Source organism: Penicillium argentinense (genome assembly GCF_028826775.1).
Source record: "Penicillium argentinense strain IBT 30761 chromosome Unknown utg000005l_segment0_segment0, whole genome shotgun sequence".
Taxonomy (NCBI): Eukaryota; Fungi; Ascomycota; class Eurotiomycetes; order Eurotiales; family Aspergillaceae; genus Penicillium; species Penicillium argentinense.
In genome coordinates, this window is record NW_026622664.1 from 4,632,041 (window position 1) to 4,650,793 (window position 18,753).

At 50.9% G+C, this 18,753-nt stretch overlaps 7 protein-coding genes across 7 annotated transcripts; 5 read left to right on the top strand and 2 right to left on the bottom strand.

Annotated features, from left to right (window-relative positions):
• Positions 1 to 254: 254 nt before the first annotated feature.
• Positions 255 to 2,674, top strand: N7532_006524 (uncharacterized protein; the record flags this gene model as incomplete). The annotated part of the gene is made up of 4 exons (XM_056619018.1): positions 255 to 487; positions 543 to 1,293; positions 1,356 to 1,607; positions 1,676 to 2,674. 4 exons carry the CDS (start codon positions 255 to 257, stop codon positions 2,672 to 2,674), a joined length of 2,235 nt encoding a protein of 744 aa, XP_056475177.1.
• A 279-nt stretch (positions 2,675 to 2,953) lies between these two features.
• Positions 2,954 to 4,520, top strand: N7532_006525 (FMN-dependent alpha-hydroxy acid dehydrogenase family protein; the record flags this gene model as incomplete). Its single annotated transcript, XM_056619019.1, has 3 exons — positions 2,954 to 3,080; positions 3,133 to 4,299; positions 4,357 to 4,520. The coding sequence occupies 3 exons, from the start codon at positions 2,954 to 2,956 to the stop codon at positions 4,518 to 4,520; spliced, it is 1,458 nt and encodes a 485-aa protein (XP_056475178.1).
• Positions 4,521 to 5,420: 900 nt separating this feature from the next.
• N7532_006526 (uncharacterized protein) lies at positions 5,421 to 7,567 on the top strand (the record flags this gene model as incomplete). The annotated part of the gene is made up of 6 exons (XM_056619020.1): positions 5,421 to 5,492; positions 5,548 to 5,904; positions 6,079 to 6,642; positions 6,700 to 6,856; positions 6,913 to 7,148; positions 7,304 to 7,567. 6 exons carry the CDS (start codon positions 5,421 to 5,423, stop codon positions 7,565 to 7,567), a joined length of 1,650 nt encoding a protein of 549 aa, XP_056475179.1.
• A 386-nt stretch (positions 7,568 to 7,953) lies between these two features.
• On the top strand, positions 7,954 to 8,723 carry N7532_006527 (uncharacterized protein; the record flags this gene model as incomplete). The annotated part of the gene is made up of 2 exons (XM_056619021.1): positions 7,954 to 8,059; positions 8,425 to 8,723. 2 exons carry the CDS (start codon positions 7,954 to 7,956, stop codon positions 8,721 to 8,723), a joined length of 405 nt encoding a protein of 134 aa, XP_056475180.1.
• A 624-nt stretch (positions 8,724 to 9,347) lies between these two features.
• On the bottom strand, positions 9,348 to 10,412 carry N7532_006528 (uncharacterized protein; the record flags this gene model as incomplete). Its single annotated transcript, XM_056619022.1, has 1 exon — positions 9,348 to 10,412. The coding sequence occupies one exon, from the start codon at positions 10,410 to 10,412 to the stop codon at positions 9,348 to 9,350; it is 1,065 nt and encodes a 354-aa protein (XP_056475181.1).
• Positions 10,413 to 11,658: 1,246 nt separating this feature from the next.
• N7532_006529 (putative importin 13) lies at positions 11,659 to 14,942 on the bottom strand (the record flags this gene model as incomplete). The annotated part of the gene is made up of 4 exons (XM_056619023.1): positions 11,659 to 14,028; positions 14,099 to 14,591; positions 14,655 to 14,845; positions 14,898 to 14,942. The coding sequence occupies 4 exons, from the start codon at positions 14,940 to 14,942 to the stop codon at positions 11,659 to 11,661; spliced, it is 3,099 nt and encodes a 1,032-aa protein (XP_056475182.1).
• Positions 14,943 to 15,883: 941 nt separating this feature from the next.
• Positions 15,884 to 18,416, top strand: ampp (aminopeptidase P; the record flags this gene model as incomplete). The annotated part of the gene is made up of 10 exons (XM_056619024.1): positions 15,884 to 16,067; positions 16,137 to 16,196; positions 16,270 to 16,435; positions 16,500 to 16,561; positions 16,631 to 16,852; positions 16,920 to 16,965; positions 17,021 to 17,855; positions 17,922 to 18,006; positions 18,061 to 18,105; positions 18,169 to 18,416. 10 exons carry the CDS (start codon positions 15,884 to 15,886, stop codon positions 18,414 to 18,416), a joined length of 1,953 nt encoding a protein of 650 aa, XP_056475183.1.
• Positions 18,417 to 18,753: the final 337 nt, after the last annotated feature.

The window sequence follows — 18,753 nt, forward strand, 5'->3', positions numbered from 1 at the left end:
CCAGTGTACAGCATACCTACTGTAATCACTTCGGTAATTATACAATCGTAGCCTATTGTAACTTAAGGTAGGCTCTTCCAGGCGACTACGATAAAGAAAGATACCATCTTCCCCGCCAATCAGCGCCAGCAGTCATTAGCGATGCCTCCTCATGCGGGGACGCCCGTGACGATTACCCGTAGAACACTCCTTTCCCAACCTCCAACCTCCTCCAAGAAACACTTCCTCCACAGGCAACATGACAATGTGACAAAATGTCATCAGCAGGGCAAGAAGCAAATGAACAGGACAGTGCATCGCAACGCAAGACCCGGGCGCCATACATCCAACGCGCCTGCATCGAATGCAAACGTCGCAAACAGCGCTGCAGCGGCCATGATCCCTGCAAGAATTGCGAGAGTCGATCGGTCCGATGCAAGTATAGCAACAATGACAGTCCGCCCATTCTGAATGAGCCGGCGACCGACTATCTTACGGCGGTCACTAGGTGAGCAATTTCAATCTGCAAATTGGACGAGGTGCACCGACTGACCCTCCGACAGCCAAGTCAAGGCGCTGAATAGCCAGGTTGAGTCCATGCAGGCCGAGATTCGGTCTCTCAAGCAGGTGACGGGCATTGAAGAGCTAGAGGAAACATCTGGCAGTGATTCTCTCAGAGACAAACGGGAGCTGTTTGAGCAGCGACAGTCCAAAAAGCGGAAGCTGCCACCTCCAGCTACCATCGCGGTTTCCCCGCCGCCAATCCAGGGCCCGCGCTACCAAGGCCTTACCAGTGCAGATTACAGTCTCAAGCTGACAAGCCTCAATCTTGCCCAGATGCAAAATCCCACGGGTGCAAAACCGTCGGATCTAGATGCCTGCTATGATCGCGGCGAAGGCAAAGAGAAATCGCCAAGTGAGACCAAGGTCTCTGAGATGGGTTCCCAGTCCTCATCCGACCAGGTTTCTGTGCAAGTCTTTACGGAAATATCCCACTCAAAAGCACGAGAGCTTGTGATATTGTACTCTGAAGTGGTGGGGTCACTGCACCCGATCGTGGATATTTCCATCGTGCTTGAATGTGTGGATGGATTGTATGCTCGACTGGAAGCAACGAAGGATAACCCGGAGAGGCAGACTGGTCGATATGATGTGATTGTGGTTCGATTGATTTTGGCTATTGCGTTGCTATCAGAGCAGAAACACAACTCGGCTTTGATTGAGAGCTGCTACGAGGGAGTGGAGCAGGAGCTCAAGTCGATTCTCTGCTCGGAGACTGTCAGTTTGCGCGGCGTGACGTTGGTATTGCTTTGGGTAAGATCACAAACTGAGCGAGCCAGACGCACTGGTATCGTGATGCTAATATCATTTGCTAGGCTATCTATCACCTCTATTCGAATCGGGTGCGAATGGCATGGAGACTGTGCGGCACTTCCGCGTCTCTCGCTATGGAGCTTGGTCTTCATCGCCCGGAAACACTACAGAAGGCATTTCCCAACGATTCAGAGCGATTCAAAGCTGTACGGGTCATGTGGAGCATCTTTATTCTCGATCACGGATGGAGTGCTGCTCTTGGCCTGCCGCGGAACTTTGATGATGCGGCTCTCGATAGCACACAGTTGGTCCCGGTAGGTCCTAGCTACATCGCATTCCCGCTTATGTACAGATTTTTGACTTGGAGTTTGTACTTGACCAGAGCGACTCTGTTTATTTACGATCGATGGCATCGTACTGTGTTATTAGCACCAAGATCGTAAATGCCACAAGCAAGGTCCCTGTCGATGCTCAGGTCTACGAGGACGAACAGTTCCAATTTCTGAACTATCAGATCGATCGCTGGCAGCTGACTGTGCTAGACGGCTTCATCACCAACCCTGCAGCCGGACACAACATGACTAGCGATCCCTTTGACTCAGTCAGTACGCTCCTTTACCTTCGCGCCAACCAACTCCGCATCCTTTTGCTGCGGCCTCTCTTTTTCGCCGAAAGTCCTGTCAAACCAGATCGGACAAAGATATCGGCTAGTCTACAGCTCGCCATACGCACCATATCCGTCATATACCATTTGAACTCGACAACCGACATCTACCGCAAACAACACCCCTTCTTCAGCCACTTCCTCATCTCCGCAACGTCTTTGATCCTCCTCATCATCACGTACCGTGGAGGTCCCGATCTCTCGACCATTGAGCCAAGCGTCTTCAACCCACAGGATATTTGTAAGTCACTCCAACGAGCCATCGAGCTGATTACAGAGTACTCCGGCATCTCGAACTACTCCCAGCAACTACACAGACGACTTCTATCGATAGTGGGACTGCTAGCGCGCCTGGATATTCTTTCGCTGGACGTTGATTCTGGCAATCCACGCGAACAGCATATCGCCCACGCACAGAAGCCCGCGCACTCCCCGATGGCTGTATATATGCCCGAATCAGCGGACTTGGGCTCGTCCTTCTATACATCGCCGCCCTTGACCTCGGCTGGGACAGGACAGTCGCAGCATCAGGAGTCTATATCTGATACGATCCCCTTCTATCAAGATGATCACCCGCAAATGGATACTTTTTTGAATGGGACTATTTGGAACGAGCTGGATAAATTGCTGGTGTCTCGTCTGCATTCGGCGGAGTCGCCTATGGATCTTGGCGATTCACGGCCCGAGTACGGTACCATGTATGACCATAGCCAGTAACACTACTGGTATTCAGGATCAAATACCACCTTTGATCAGCATAAATTATTACATATTATGTCACAGATAGCAGCAGAATTGTATTTCTGATTACCCTTAGTCGAAGGAGTTGATTCCATGCGTCTTCTGTGCGAAGATTCTGATCCCCTCATTCCGACGCGCTTGGACCCCTTCTAACCCAGAGCGTTCAAGGGATCGCCATCGAATTAGCACCAACTAATTACCCTCTTCCCCTCGCTGAGTTGATCGCCTTGCGATCCGAGTCCCAAGCAAGCCACGATGGCCAGGAAAGTGTCGACGCAGGAAATCGCACAACACGCCCAGCCGGACGATATTTGGATCGTGGTCAACGGCAAGGTCTACGACGTGACCAAATTTGCGCCGGAGCATCCTGGCGGTGCGGAAGGTATAACCCTCTCAACAATGAAACCTGGAATGTCGAAACTAATAAAAATAAGTTATTTACCAATTCGCCGGTCGCAATGCCTCACAAACATACAATAGCACACACTCCCCAGCTTTGATCAAGGACATCGACGAGTGTATCGTCGGAGACTTGGATCCAGCAACTATCACAGAAGAATGGCGCAATGGAAAAGAACCAGTCAAACCAACCTCCAACTCTGGGGAGTACCGACAGCCCGCCCTAGACGAAATAATCAACCTGGACGACTTCGAGCACGTCGCGAAGAACACCTTCACCCCCAAATCATGGGCCTACATCAGCGGTGCCGCGAACGACTGTTTCACGCGAGACGCTAACCGCGACTTTTTCCAGCGCATATGGCTTCGACCTGCTATCATGCGCGATGTGTCTACCGTCAATACCAAGTCGACTCTTTTTGGCTGTGATCTTGACATTCCAGTTTATATATCGCCTGTTGGTGCTGCGAAGACGAGTCATGAAGAAGGGGAATTACCTCTTGCCAGAGGTGCTGCTTCCTCGGGAATTGTCCATTGTATTTCTACCATGGCATCGTATTCTCTTTCTGAAATTCTGGATGAGACTCCCCAGCAGGCGTTTTACCAGCTTTATATCAATAAAGAAAGGGCCAAGACTGAGGCGCTGGTGCGACAGGCGGAGAGCACTGGTAAGGTCAAGGCACTATTTACCACAGCTGATCTACCAGTTATGTCGAAGCGCGAAGCGGACGAGCGGATCAAGCCGGAGGGAAATATTCAATGGATCAACGTGGCAAAAGATAACAAGCCGAAGAAGAGTACTGGGCTCGCGAAGGCAGCGAGCTCATTCATAGACTCCAGTCTGACATGGGATGACCTGCGCTGGCTCAGGAACACCTCGAAACTCCCGATTATACTGAAAGGTGTGCAACGGGCGGAGGACGCGCTTCTCGCGATGAAGGCTGGATTCGACGGGATAGTAATCAGCAATCACGGGGGACGAGCTGCGGATACCGCCGCACCTTCCATTCTTGTCTTACTTGAGATCCACCGGTACTGTCCCGAGGTCTTTAGGAGAATGAAAGTTCTTGTGGATGGGGGATTCCGCCGGGGCTCGGATGTTGTCAAGGCTATCTGTCTTGGGGCTTCTGCTGTGGGTTTGGGCAGGTCTTTTGCTTTTGCTCTTAATTATGGGCAGGAGGGGATTGAACATGCTGTTGGTTGTGAGTATACATTATACCCTAAATTTTGCATGTGGTGAATTGGCTAACTTCTTGTAGTGATGAAGGAGGAGATCCAAACGGCTACTCAGTTGCTTGGAATGACGGACTTGATGCGGGATGCTAGTCCAGCCTATCTTAATACGGCTGGCGTGGATCACTTGTTGCCCCCTAAATATGGCCTATCTGCGAAGGATGTTATCGGGCGACAGAACAAGCTCTAGAGATTATTTAAGATAGCAATATTTCAATATCTCGGGTCTTACTTTATCTCAAATCAAATTTGAGAAATTTGTAGTTGTCGGGGCATATCCTCCTGTCAGAACAAACTAGCGATGACCCACTGCTAGCGTCTGATGAATAACATCTCTTGCTTGGTGTACGCATTCTTGCACTGGGCTGCGGCTCCGGTGTTGTGACCGCCGAGGGCCGGCGTGTGGGATCTAGGGTGATTTCCAACTAGACTGATCAATCTACATCTATCTACATGAATCAATTGTCTTTTGCTTTGGAGCATACACACTGTCCACTTAACTGTGTACACAGTACCTAGCTGGTGATACCAACGGTAGTCACATCAATTGAGATGTCCGTGGTCCTTTTCTGGTGCCTAGTCTTGCTCCGCGGTAATATCATGGCCTCGAGCAAAAAAAATTTTTTTTTTTCCTTAAGAAAAATACTAGTAATTACTCTCAAGCTTTTCCTGGGGTTGGCTTTGGAATGGAATTCCCTTCACATTTTCGGAATACAATTCTCCATTATCGGAAGGAGTAGGCGGGAACTAGCATGTAGAATGATCAAGTCCCTGATAACGGAATGAAAGCTTCCAAGTCCACAACAAGATATCCTGGACCCAGAAATATCCCGTGTTTTGATCCCAACCTTGCTTTGAATTTTCGTATTCAGTCTGAACAAGATGTGAGCGTACCAGACCTGCAAAACTACACCCTAAGGCAGTCACTAACAATTTCATGAAGGATCTATACTGCATCAAAAGCCCTCTTCGAGGCGCTATGGCACGTAAGTAAAGCAACACATTCCTATGGAATCCAGAATCTCCACTGACTCTCATAGGCCGGGGTCGCCCATGTATTCGTGAACCTAGGCTCGGACACCCAGCCATCATGGAGGCAATTGTGCACAGTAAAACACACAAAAAGGGACAGTGTCCAGAAATCGTGACGTGCCCGCAAGAGGTATGAATCATGAATCTCGAGACTCTCCATCGCTGACTCTGTCAGATGGTCGCAGTATCCATGGCAGACGGCTTCGCTCGCCTACGGCAAACAACAAGCCGTCATCGTCCACGTCGATGTCGGAACACAAGCACTAGGCTGCGCGGTCCACAACGCATCCGCAGCGTACTGCCCTGTTCTGATCTTCGCGGGCCTCTCACCCTACACCATCGATGGTGAACTCCGTGGGTCCCGCACTGAATATGTCCACTGGTTACAGGATGCAAAATATCAGAGACGTATTGTCGATCAGTATTGTCGGTATACGGACGAGGTTCGAACGGAGAGGAATATCAAGCAAATGGTCAATCGTGCCCTGCAATTTGCAAAGAGTGACCCACCCGGTCCGATGTACCTGACTGCCGGCCGAGAGGTATTTGGAGGAGGAGATTGAGCCGTATGATATCGACCAGTCTCAGTGGGGATGCGTTGAGCCAGCGTCTCTGCATGAGAACGGGGTATTGGAGCATCGCTGAGCTGCTTGTGTTTGCAAAGAATCCGACGGTTATCGTTGGTCATACGGGTCGTAAACACACGACGCTGCCAGAACTGGTCTGCGTGTACTCGATTGTCTGGGGAGCACGCCTGCTTTCCCTTTTCGCACCCTGCTTCGTTGGGTCTGGGGATTGGGACGCACGAAATTATTCCAAAGGCAGATGTCATCCTTGTTGTCCACGCTGTTGTACCCTGGATTCCAACCCTCTGCCGACCATCGCCGGATGTGCAGATCGTTCATATCGACATCGATCCGTTGAAGAAGAATTTGTCTCTCTGTTACATCCTCGCGAAGCAGACTTTCCGTGCCGATGCGACGATTACATTCCGCCAGATCCATACCCATATCACGTCCAGTGACGTTTTCCGAAAGATCCTCGCCACCAATGAATTTCGTCGAAGAGCTACTGCGCTGAAGCAAGCCCATGCCGAGCGTCTTGCTGCACTTGCTAAAGCAGCGGAGATGCCTTCCGGTCTCGCAGCACCAGTCAATATTCATTATCTCGGTCGGGTACTCCGCGAGTCCCTGCCTTCGGATAAGATCTGGTGTCTGGAAACGGTGACCAACGCGACGCCCATAACAAACCAGCTACAAGTCGATAGGCCAGGTCACCTGGTAAAGTGTGGCGCTGGCGGTCTCGGCTGGTCTGGCGGCGCGACGCTCGAAGTCTAGATGGCAACCGATCATCTTGCTGGTGGGGTAGGGAAAGGCAAGTTCGTATGCGAGATTGTCGGAGATGGAACGTACATGTTTGGGTCGCCCGGGACAGTGTATTGGATTGCGAGGCGGTATGAGTTGGCCACGCTGACCATCGTGCTGAATAACAAGGGTGAGTCCAGATAATCCCTTCACAGAAAGATATGTCGACACTGACGATTTTGATAGGGTGGAACGCTACTCGAAATTCTCTGGAGCTGGTTCATCCCACTGGGCTTGGTTCGAAGGTGAACAACATCGACCTGAACATCTCGTTCACTCCTACTCCCGACTTTCCTGGGATTGCCAAGGCTGCTGCTGGGAACCATGTCTGGACTGGAATTGCTATAAATGCTGAAAATCTTGGGCATCTATTGCCCCAGGCTGTTGAAAGCGTTCAGAATGGGGTTTTGGCTGTCCTAGAAGTTCGTCTGGGCACTATGTGGCAGGCAAGCGAGACAACTTCACGACTCTAACTTTTCTTTATTACTTTTAGGTGATAAGAATTCATGATCCATATAACCTTATCTGCTTCTACTCCTGAAGTAGAGCTTTGCTTTGTTTCAAACATTGAAATAAGGGTGTCGAGCTTGCTCCACATGGTATCCGGATCAACTCGATATCCCCTGGGCTCATTGATTCGGAGCGGACTCGGTTTGTGTGGGACCTCAAGAGCCCCGAAGACTCTGCCAGCATGGATACAGCGCCTCCGCTCTCTCGAATTGGGAATTTCAATGACCTGGCTGGCGCAGTTATCTACCTGCTCAGTGACGCCTCCGCCTATACCAACGGGGCAGATATCGCTATTACTGGGGGGCTGCATATTGGGAGGATCGAAGCTTGATCTGGAATATTGTCATTTGATGATCATTTGATTTCTCATGGAGATACTTGATACAGCTAGAGAAATATCTGCGTACATTGATCGGTATTTTAAGACACAAATACATTGCAGCCGTTTATCGGAAGATTGTCCATCCCCTGGAACTTCACGCTGGCTAGAGAAACCTTTTCATCCATCCTTCAGTTAGCGGAAGCTCAAACACATTGCACCAATCTTTCTGGTGATTTTCAATTTCCTTCGCAATTCCTTGGAGGTATGCGAAGTCTTGACGGTGATCCCCTTCAGCGTCGGTTGGAGGGGTTGTAAGCCTTTCCACCCTGCATCCGACGATTCTCGTTCGCCATACGCATGTTGTATGTGGCGAGGAGGCAATTCCGGTTCAATTCATGAAACTTCCCGATTTGCTTCTCCCAAACCCTCAGTTCTTCGCCTTCGAGATCCTTGCCTGCCTTCTGGCGCGCGATGCGTACATCGGCTGTCTGATCGATCCGAGTCTGTGTCATGGCAATTCCCCACATGGCTTTGGCTAGTATCGCTCGAGTTTGCTCAATCCATTCACCGACTTGGTTCTCGGGCAGGTCCACAGGGAGGTAAATAACGTACTTCATTACCTGGTCCTTGATCACCGTTGGATAGTTGTCGAGCGGGTTTCTCTTCTGCTGCAAAGCCGGGCGTTTGAAAGCAGGCTGTCCATTTCGAGGGCCAGGTTGAGGACCAGCCTGGGACAGAGGAGCAGGCTGCGGAGCATTGCTTTCTTCATCCTCTTCGTTTTCTCTCTTCCGCTTCGTCTGTGTGCTCTGAGGTGCTTGTTCATTCGACGGCTGCTCGGTAGGATTGGGCTGAACGTGCTGGGCTAGAGCCTGCTGGACTGCGAATTGCTGAGGCTGGAGTTGCTGAGGCTGGAGTTGCTGAGGCTGGAGTTGCTGAGGCTGGAGTTGCTGAGCCTGGAGTTGCTGAGCCTGGAGTTGCTGAGCCTGGAGTTGCTGAGCCTGGAGTTGCTGAGCCTGGAGTTGCTGAGCCTGGAGTTGCTGACTCGGGCCCTGTAGCTGCTGGAATTGAGCCTGCTGGACCTGATCCTGCTGGACATGAGCTTGCTGGTTCTGAGCTTGCTGGTTCTGAGCTTGATGGGCCTGAATTTGCTGCCATGCCTCGATAATTGTTCCCATGAAGATGGACAGCTCGAGGAGTTCTGCAAATGCAGCTTTGTACGCGTCGCTTCCTTCATCATTGTCGATGATAGTTTCCCAGTGCTGCCACGTCTGATTGAAGTAATAGGTTCTTTCTTGGTCGTCGAGGGCATCGATCAATAAAACTTGGTCCGATCGGATCAAGTTACCAATTTGGGGATTGGGGTTATTAATGCAACCTGCCGGGTTGAAGGGTTCATCGCTAAGGATGGGTGGCGCATCCATGTTGACAGACTGAGCCAGTGGCTCAGTGATTCACAGAAATGCCTTGTAAAGTAGTGGCCGACCAGTGAATGATGAGTTGCGTGGGAATTGCGTGAGTGTTTGAGGAGGGGGTGGATAGTGGGGGTGAGATAGAATAGGAGAGATAGGAAGACCGGAGGATGTGGGCTTTGTTGTGGTTGTCAGGGACGCGGCGTGGTCTCGCCTTTGTGATGGAAAGTGCAACGGGGTGGGTGTTGTCCGGTGGCGCCGAGTTCTCTTTGTACTCGCGTTCGAGGAACAACAGGAATGATTTACTTGACTCTTAGCTTCTGGAGGGGCATTCTGACTCGTCATTTCAGTACCATGCTAATGATCTCTAAATTTACAGCTCATCTCATCGCTTCGCCCCACAAGACCCATCGCCGGACACACTCGTCTACGCGACGCAGCGCTTCTTTGTGTGCCTCAACCTCGAACCACTCGCGATGCTCTTTCCCACACTCAGCGCACTGTCCAAGATCACGGATCCTCAAATCGGCGAGCTCGAGATGAATTAGTCTTTCTACACGATGCACATGGGGGACTTTTCTGCCTGGTACCAAGGACGCCTCGGGAGCTCCAGACTGCGGCACTCGAGCCGGCGAAGAGGACGTGAACGAGGACGGTGTATAAGGATAATAACGGATCAAGGTAAGATCGTGCGAGCATTGGCGTGTCCACTCAGCAAGTCGTCGATGGACATTACTTGTTCTCCCAATCTTCAGTCTGATTGTCCCAGGCCCGGTAGATGATGGGTTAGAAGCCAATGCGTTGAGGTCTCGCGCTACACGAATAGCATCGCTGACGCTGTGCGATTGTGGCGGAGGCCGAAGAGAGCCGCTCTTCTGAGGAGTCTCAGGAAAAAGGGAAGATGCGATATCCCTTGGCACAGGAGGTCCTGCGGTCCCGTTTCCTCGCGATGATGTTGTTGGTGTTACCCAGAACATATAAATATAGCCTTCTTCATCAGCACGGGAGATCGGCTTGGCCAGCTCGGTGAGAAGGATGGACGTCGTCTGTGGAGAATGTACAGAAGGAATCCATGACAGAAGAGACTGCGTCTGCGACGACTTTCTCGAGTTTTGGACAGAAGGACGAGATGATGTCTGCAAGGTGGATGATATTTGCTGTGCAGATGACGGGATGCGGTCATTTTGTCGGCCCTGGTATGGATTCTGCGGAAACGGCGAGGGACCATGAGCTGGAAGAGTCTGCATTGGTTTCTGGACTGGGAGCGGCGGTCTAGAATCATCGTCGCTCTCTTCGTCTATGATCTCGAAGCAGCAGAAAGTCCTTTTCTTCTTCTTTTTCGGACGAGGCCGAGGCTTTTCGCTCAGTCCGGTTTGGTTGGTGCGCCGTCTCGGCGGCGGCTTTTGCGGCTGATCATTGATCTCCAGTACACCCAGTCGATCCATGAGGGTATCGATACTGGTTCTTGGTTTCTCCTGTTTCTCTGGGATAGGCGCATGATGCTGTGGAGTCGAAAAAGATGCCTGATCTTTGTGCTGCCAGCAGAACAAAGACACCGCATCTATTGTTTCATGTCGAGTCCCTTTCTTTCGAGGGATTGAGGCACCCGGTGGGCTCTGAGATGGTGCGACAGCGCGGCGACATGGCCTGCCTTGCGTGGTGATGCCTCTACATGTGGTTGCAGGATTCCGAGAATCCGAACGTGGTAGCAAAGACTCTGGTGTATTTGATATATAAGACATGCGTTGGTCTGCAACCAAGGGTGGGAACAAAGAACGTATAACCCTGGGTCGCGTAAGGCTAGAAGTATTGAAAGAAGATCCCCGGCTAAAAAGGCTCCTGAAAGGCCTGCAGGCCCGCGGTGCGGTGAGACGCAGGAATGCCCAGGCAGCCTCAGACTCCACTTGACCACGTCAGGCGCGAAAGGATGTTATTTTTAATTTCTCTGTGGTCTCCAGTCATTTGCATGTTTTGTTTGTGACCAGCACCGCCTCGTTGTGGCTGTATCGGTGGCAGAGACACATGAGCCATGCTTAGTCACTGTCAAGTGCAAATTGACCATTTCAGGTGATATTCCGCTCTTATGATATCCACATATCAACCAGCTCGCGTAGCTCAGTTGGTAGAGCGCGGCACTAGTAATGCCGAGGTCTTCAGTTCGAATCTGGACGTGAGCAATTTTCTTTTCTTTTTTTAACGTTTTTTTTTAGCTCACACTGTTCGGTCGTTTGCAAAAAGTGGTTTCCTCCTTTTTTTCTCTCCAAAGACATAGTGGGATGATTGGGGATGGCGGGTATCACAGGAGAAACCGGGTGCAGTGTGGTCCAGGCTCCCGCTTGATGCAGAGAACCAACAAATCTGATGGGTCGTATCAGGCCGATGGTTAAACGTAGCAACAAGACTCAGAGACAAGAGTGCGAAGCATCGCATAGCACTAAATTACCCTAAAATATTTACCATACGACATATATATTGCATTTTATTAGCTACTCTGAGATACTGATCGTCTATGTTCTTTGGCATTTTCTGATATGTCCGACAGTGCTTTTTGGTGACACTTTGCTCCATAGATGTAAGGTTTTCAGAAAATGATGCAACGAATCCAATACTCCATTTCCACCAAATGATCTAGAGAACTTCGTAATTTGTGTAATATGATCATGATCTCATTCTTTATTAGAGGGAGGAGCACTATTGAGTGTAATCAAAGCTCATGTTGCGACATTTCAACCAAAACGACCTAACGAGTTCCAACGTTTGCGACCGGGCACCCCTGGCAACCATAAGAGTCTCCAGGAAACGCGATTTGTCCTGCGGAGAGAAAACCGGCACCAAGTTGCCATTCGCATCGATCACCTGAGCGTCGAGTGTCTCCAACGCGGCCTCCAGGCTAGGCCGTGCCTGTCTCATCTTGTTGAAGATCGTACGTCGGAGTGCATCAGTGAGGGATGGGAGATCGGACCGTGAGCAGCGCCCAGCGAACTGTCGGATTAAGGTTTGACACAGTGGAGGAATAAATTGCTCCAGGACTCGTTCGATGTCTGCTGTCTCTTCTGGTGTGCGGCCACGGAGATCCATCAGGGTGACCCAGAAGTTCGAACCGGAGCGTATGGTCAGAGGTTCAGGTCTGCTGAGTGCATGGATTGTGAAATTCAGAAGGATAATGAAAACCGGTGGACGTTGCACTGAGGTATCACCGTTCGAAGATGGGACTGGTGTCGAAAGCGAGAACGAGAACAAAATGTGGTAGTATTTCGGGAGAAGGCGAGCAAGGAAGTCTATGCCGGCATTGGCGGTTTCCGGATCGTAGAGGTCCGGGTTTTCGAGCATGGAGGCGAACAATTGGGCCACGTGAACGATCAAGGAAATGGCTTCGTCGCGAATGTGTGCCGAGTGCGAGGCGTGGGAAGCAAGGAAAGAGGATGCAGTGGCCATAATCACATCTGTCCCAGAAATACCCAGCGGGAAGTTTTTGATGAAATCAACGGTCAATGAGGGAGGAAAGACGAAAAGCCCCGATGACTCGGTGTACCCAGCCTTGAGAATATCACAAGCCGATTCTATGATGCCACTATCTACTGGGAAATCCACAATGAGAAGACGCATTGCTTCCATAATCAGCTGCTGTACTCCAGAGCCTGGTCCAGCATTCCAGAATGATGGTGGATACGGGTTCTGCTCCTCTGCTGCGTCAAGATTGATTACTTCGTCTGATTCCGTGCGAAGGCCCTTTCCAATGCTAGCTATGCAGCCTAGAATAAGGTGACCGTGTTCGCGGGCTGCTTCATATGCCGAGCTAGCCTCTTCTCGCGCTCTTTTAGCCTCCTGAACAAAGAATCCAAAGATTCTTTCTAGTGTTTGAGCCTTCTCTTCATCGGCAGGTAACCTCTGAATGATGGCCGCAATGCCCTCGAGGACCTTCGGCATGGTCGACACAGTCGCGGTCGGCTTCGTGCGGAATTGGTCAAACTGGTCGAGGAAAACAGGGAGCTCTACGGTCAAGACACGAGCGCAGGATTTTGAAAGTGTCAAAATAGATCGCGAGGCTGCATGCGCGCATGGTTCATAGCTGAGTGACTGGAAAAGAATGTTCAATACTCCCGGAAGAAGGGAGTTGTGACGTTCAAAGTATGACTGATATTTTCCGAAAGTATCCACCAGTGTTTGGCGGGCTTTGAGGGAGATATTGGCGTGACTGTATGTGCAGAGTTGAGTAAAGGCTTCACTGCCAAAAATGGCATCTAGGCATTGATCTGCATGTCCGTTTTCATCAACTGCCTCGGAGAGCTGGGCAATACAAAACATCGCGGCTTCAAAGCCACGCCAATCTTGATTGCCGAGGTGCGTTGTTGCGCTTTCCTGGAAAACGCTCACTAGCTCTACGCCCAGGATAGGGTAGGCTGCTAGCAGGTAGTCGCAAGCTTCGTATCGAAATGCATGAAATTCACTCCGCTCATCGTCGCCCCAGTCTTCCATATCCTCAGGTGCGGGATACAAGAGTTTTTGGAACAGACCAAGCACAACTTCGGCTAATTGGCCCTTGAGAAGCTCGCCCTTGAGCTTTTCAGACTTCTCGCTATCCGAGCTGACTTCATCGGTTATACATTCCGCAATTTCATTCCAGTATTCCAAGACTCGAGGAGTTGCCGAATCGTCAATGGATGCATATCCGGGTGTTTTGAAGATGCTTTGTGCGATGGACAAGATCTGGATATTCTGGGGTTTGACCGGATCCGTGAATAGATCCAAGTGCATAAATGAAAGATAGGCCACGAGAAGATCTATGAAGGCCAAGCTCTCAGAACCTTCCTCCCCCTGGGTGACAGCAACGATGTGCCTCGTCACGATTGAATCGGAGAGGATTTGTGACAATGCCTCGATGGAGTTATCATCAAAAGACCAGCGTCGATTTTCAAAGGCTATTGTGAGAGTAGAGGCAGCATTTTCACTCAAAGTTGGTGTCCTGAGCATTTTGATAATATCTTGTCCGCATGAGATAGCGTGGCCTCGAAGACTTTCGTCGCTGGATGTGTACCGACTTGCATAAACACCCAACCAGGCCTGGGGTCGAGAAATTTGTCAGCATTGCGACGAGATCCGAGTATAAATATCGAATAAAGGGGCAATCTACCTTCCACGAGCTCATCGCTTCCTCGGCTAAAGCCACCTCTGGGGATCCTTCTCGAAGTGCAGCCTGCGAATGGGAAATCTGCTGTATTATGTATTGAACAAGCAGAAAACCATCTTCAATATTTGCTTGACACCTCTCGAGAATTGGCTTAACATCCTGCGGTTCGACCTCCAATCGCAATCCATCTTCAGCTAACGCGACCGAGAAGAACGACAATGCCAACGCTTGCTGCGTATTTAGCGCTGGTAGGACACCGTCCACGAAATTGACTGTCTGAGTCTGCTCCTCTGAGACGAATCCTCCATTGGCAAGACTTGCAGCCAGGTTCCAGATAGCCTTTGTCCAGGGAGATTTGGGGTGTCGGAAAATAGTGGTCAGGCTGGAGGCCAGTTTCCTGATCACCATTGCTTGCTCACCCTCGTTGACGATGGCAACGAAATGATTTACCAAGCGTTCCAGGATTTGCAGAATCATCGGCTCTTCGATATCACCCCTAATAGTCATGAATTAGCGATTTTGCTGGATGCTTTGACATGATAGGGATAGGCTCGCTCACCCCGATACGTTCAGCTTCACTGTGAAAGTAAGAGCACCCATGAACCTATGGTGCGCGGATCGCTCGCGAAGAAGGGAATCTGCAATTTCCCAGGCATCTTCGCCCTTTTGGAGCTGTTGCAGTCGCTTCTGAATCTCATTGATCCGGGCCGGGACGCGCTGGTTAGCTGGATCATACAGGCTGGTTACCAGCTAAGAAATGTTAGTTCCAGAGTCTAGCCGGTTGGCTCGGGGATTGTCATACCGTATGTGCTTCGTAGGCTGGATCAGCATACCCCTGGCGTGACATGATGACATCAACGTGTGTTGCGCTGATCTATCAGGCTCTCTCGCAGGAGATTGGGATGAAGTGTTGAAGAGGAAAAAGGGTTAAACAATCGGTATAGAAGGGATCACGTGGTGATAGCTGCATTTTTGCCGGTCATATTCCAGAGAATCTGCATGTGCACCGCCGCCTATTGGTGGGGTAGAGGGCGGTAGGAAAGGTCGGTCAAACGCGGGGTTTTGGGCAGCGGTGGAAATAAACATTTCCTTTACAGGAGCTGAAGTGAACTTGAACGGCTACGCACTTTGCCAAATTTTGAAGGTTTGGAATGGCTTTTACTATCTTAAAATATTTCGAATCCTGACTGTGAAAGCTCTTCTGCTAATCAAGTGTAGAGCAATATCATTGCGAAGTTCGATGGTAATTGAAAACCGATGGTTACAAACTATATACCGCCGCACCGACTGTCACAACTTACTAGTAGAGTCCTGGCAACCAGATGTACCCATAGCACCGAATAAAACGGGGGTAAACCAAATGAAATCAACATTGTATATTGTATGATCAAAACCTCAATTGTTTGAAAGAAGGAACCTTGGGGTGTGGCAGGCTGTTTCCTAGCAATACTACCTATATATGGGTATAGCCATGGCATGTGTGATCTGTCTGTTATTAACACTCGTAAGAGAATAGAAAAAGCTCGCAAAAGTTGCGGACAAGCTCATGGCCTATCTTAGCTCGAAGGCTCGCGACTGCCCCTCCGCTGCCAACCGCGATGCAAACATGACAACCGCGCGGTGGGCCGGTGGATGCGACCTAGGTTCGTCGTCCTATGAGCAACAGCCACCAGAACTCACACGACCGGCGCAATTGCAGCCACGGATTATAATTTATCTGCCCGATCCAGCTTCCTGCGCTGCGTCTCCTCTTGTTAGGCATTGGACCCTCCCGTGAGCTCGTTGTCCATGCTCTTCCCCCGGCCCATTCATCTTCCCTGGACATCCCTGCGATCGCTGCGGCCCCTCCAACCTTCACGCCTCTTCTCCATATCCCGCCCTCGATACATCATCGACATGGGGACCGTGGATACAACACAGCGGCTGTCGCAGCTGCGGCAGCTGATGCGGGATCATAACGTGGATGTCTACAGTATGCCTCGGAATAGACGCTCCCCGTGAGCTCATGCAAAGCTCGAGCTATTGCTAACTCGCGTTTCAGTTGTTCCCTCCGAGGATAGCCACCAGTCCGAATACATTGCGCCATGCGATGGCCGTCGAGGTTAGCAATCGCACGATCCCTCCCGTTCACTTCGATCCCCTCCAGTACTGACATGATACTATCCCACATTCAGAGTTCATCTCGGGTTTCTCTGGCTCTGCCGGTACTGCGATTATTTCCCTGGACAAGGCCGCTCTGTCTACCGACGGTCGCTACTTCAACCAGGCTGCCAAACAGCTCGACGCTAATTGGCAACTCCTCAAGCGCGGAGTTGAAGGAGTGCCCACATGGCAAGAGTGGTATGAATGACCTTAATGAAAACGACTCAGACGAGTGGGGATGCGGAGACTGATCGTGAAATAGGACTACGGAACATTCCCAAGGAGGCAAGGCTGTTGGTGTTGATCCTTCCCTGATCACGGCTTGTGAGCTCTCTTGCGATCCCGACTGATAGATTCGGGCGTCAAGGCTGACTTCTACTTTTCCCTACTTAGCCGGCGCGCGAAAGCTCGCAGAGACCCTTGAAAAGAATGGCTCGTCACTCATGGGTATTCAACAGAACTTGGTGGATCTGGTCTGGGGCAAGGACCGCCCGGCGCGTCCTAGTGAGGAGGTGCGCGTGCACCCTATCAAGTATGCCGGCAAGCCCTTCCAAGACAAGATTGCCGAGCTGCGCAAAGAGCTGGAGACGAAGAAGAAGGCTGGATTTGTTGTCTGTAAGTTGCTCTTGATACCCTTTGCGATTAGAAAGAGAGCTCCGAGTCGCTAACACCTGATAAATAGCTATGCTTGACGAAATCGCCTGGCTGTTCAACCTGCGCGGAAACGAGTAAGAATTGCCCCAGTTAGCCTGACACCGAATTGAAGTGACTGACCGCTACCAGTATTCCCTACAACCCTGTGTTCTTCTCCTATGCCATCATTACCCCTACCACCGCGGAGCTCTACGTTGACGATGAGAAACTCACCCCCGAGGTCAAGGCCCAACTCGGCCAAGACGTGGTCATCAAGCCCTACGATTCCATCTTTGCGGATGCCAAGGCCCTGAGCCTGGCCCGAAGCCAAGCGGCAGACGAAACGGCGGCCAAGTTCCTGCTGTCCAACAAGGCCTCGTGGGCTCTTAGCCTGAACCTCGGCGGCGAAGACCAAGTCGAAGAGACCCGTAGCCCGATCGCCGATGCCAAGGCTGTCAAGAACGAGGCCGAACTGGAGGGCATGCGTGCATGCCACATTCGCGACGGAGCCGCGCTGACCGAGTATTTCGCATGGCTGGAGAACGAGCTCGTTAACAAGAAGACCGTTCTGGACGAGGTTGATGGTGCTGACAAGCTGGAGCAGATTCGTTCCAAGCACGATCTTTTCGCCGGTCTCTCCTTCGATACCATCTCTTCTACCGGCCCCAACGGCGCTGTGATTCACTACAAACCGGAGAAGGGCAGCTGCTCCATCATCGACCCGAATGCTATCTATCTGTGTGACTCCGGCTGCCAGTACTTTGATGGAACCACCGATACCACCCGTACTCACCACTTTGGTCGTCCCGAAGAGTTTGAGAAGCGGGCTTTCACCTTGGTTCTCAAGGGGATGATTGGTATTGATACTGCAGTCTTCCCCAAGGGTACCAGCGGCTTTGCAATTGATGTCCTGGCTCGCCAGCACCTCTGGAAGGAAGGTCTTGATTTCCTCCACGGTACTGGTCATGGTGTTGGCTCTTACCTGGTAAGCTGCTTTGTGTTACGCCAACCCCCCCCCCCCCCCCGGTGACGCTTACTAAACTTCAACCAGAACGTTCACGAAGGTCCTATGGGCATCGGCACTCGTGTGCAGTACACCGAGGTCCCAATCGCTGCTGGGAACGTGATTTCAGATGGTTCGTAACTTTGACCTCCATTATCGCCTTTCACCACTGACCCAACTGCTGTAGAGCCTGGATACTACGAGGACGGCAAGTTTGGTATTCGCATCGAGAGTAAGTTCAAATTCGCTACACAACCTCTTGAACATGGACTCGTTTCTAACTGGTTGCTTGCAGATGTTGTAATGTGCCGCGAAGTCAACACTCCTCACAAGTTCGGCGACAAGCAATGGCTCGGCTTTGAACATGTTACCATGACTCCCTTGGGTCGCAACTTGATTGAACCCTCTCTCCTGAGCGACTCCGAGCTCAAGTGGGTGAATGACTACCATGCTGAGGTGTGGGATAAGACTCACCACTTCTTCAACGATGACGAGTTGACTCAGAAATGGCTTGAGCGTGAGACCCAGTCCATTTCAAAGTAAACATTGGAAGTGGTCGGAAGTACTACTAGGCATAGAGATATCCCCAATTCAAGTTCTACTCTTACAAATCACGTCCATAATTTATAACGTATGCCACCTATAAGAACGTAAGATACCACTGGCTCGAAGGCCACAAGTAAAGAAGAATTATGGCGCAAGATCGTAAATGGGCATGATTGCGCGGAACCACGTTGGCATGCGGAAGCCAAGCTCATGTGGAGCACCGACACGCCCGACTTCCCCATCCCGCCCCGGTGTCTTCAACGTTGTTCCCTCCAACACGCATTGTTTTCACCTCTCCGAATTCCTCGGCCAAGAATGGTCGCTGACCCTCCTC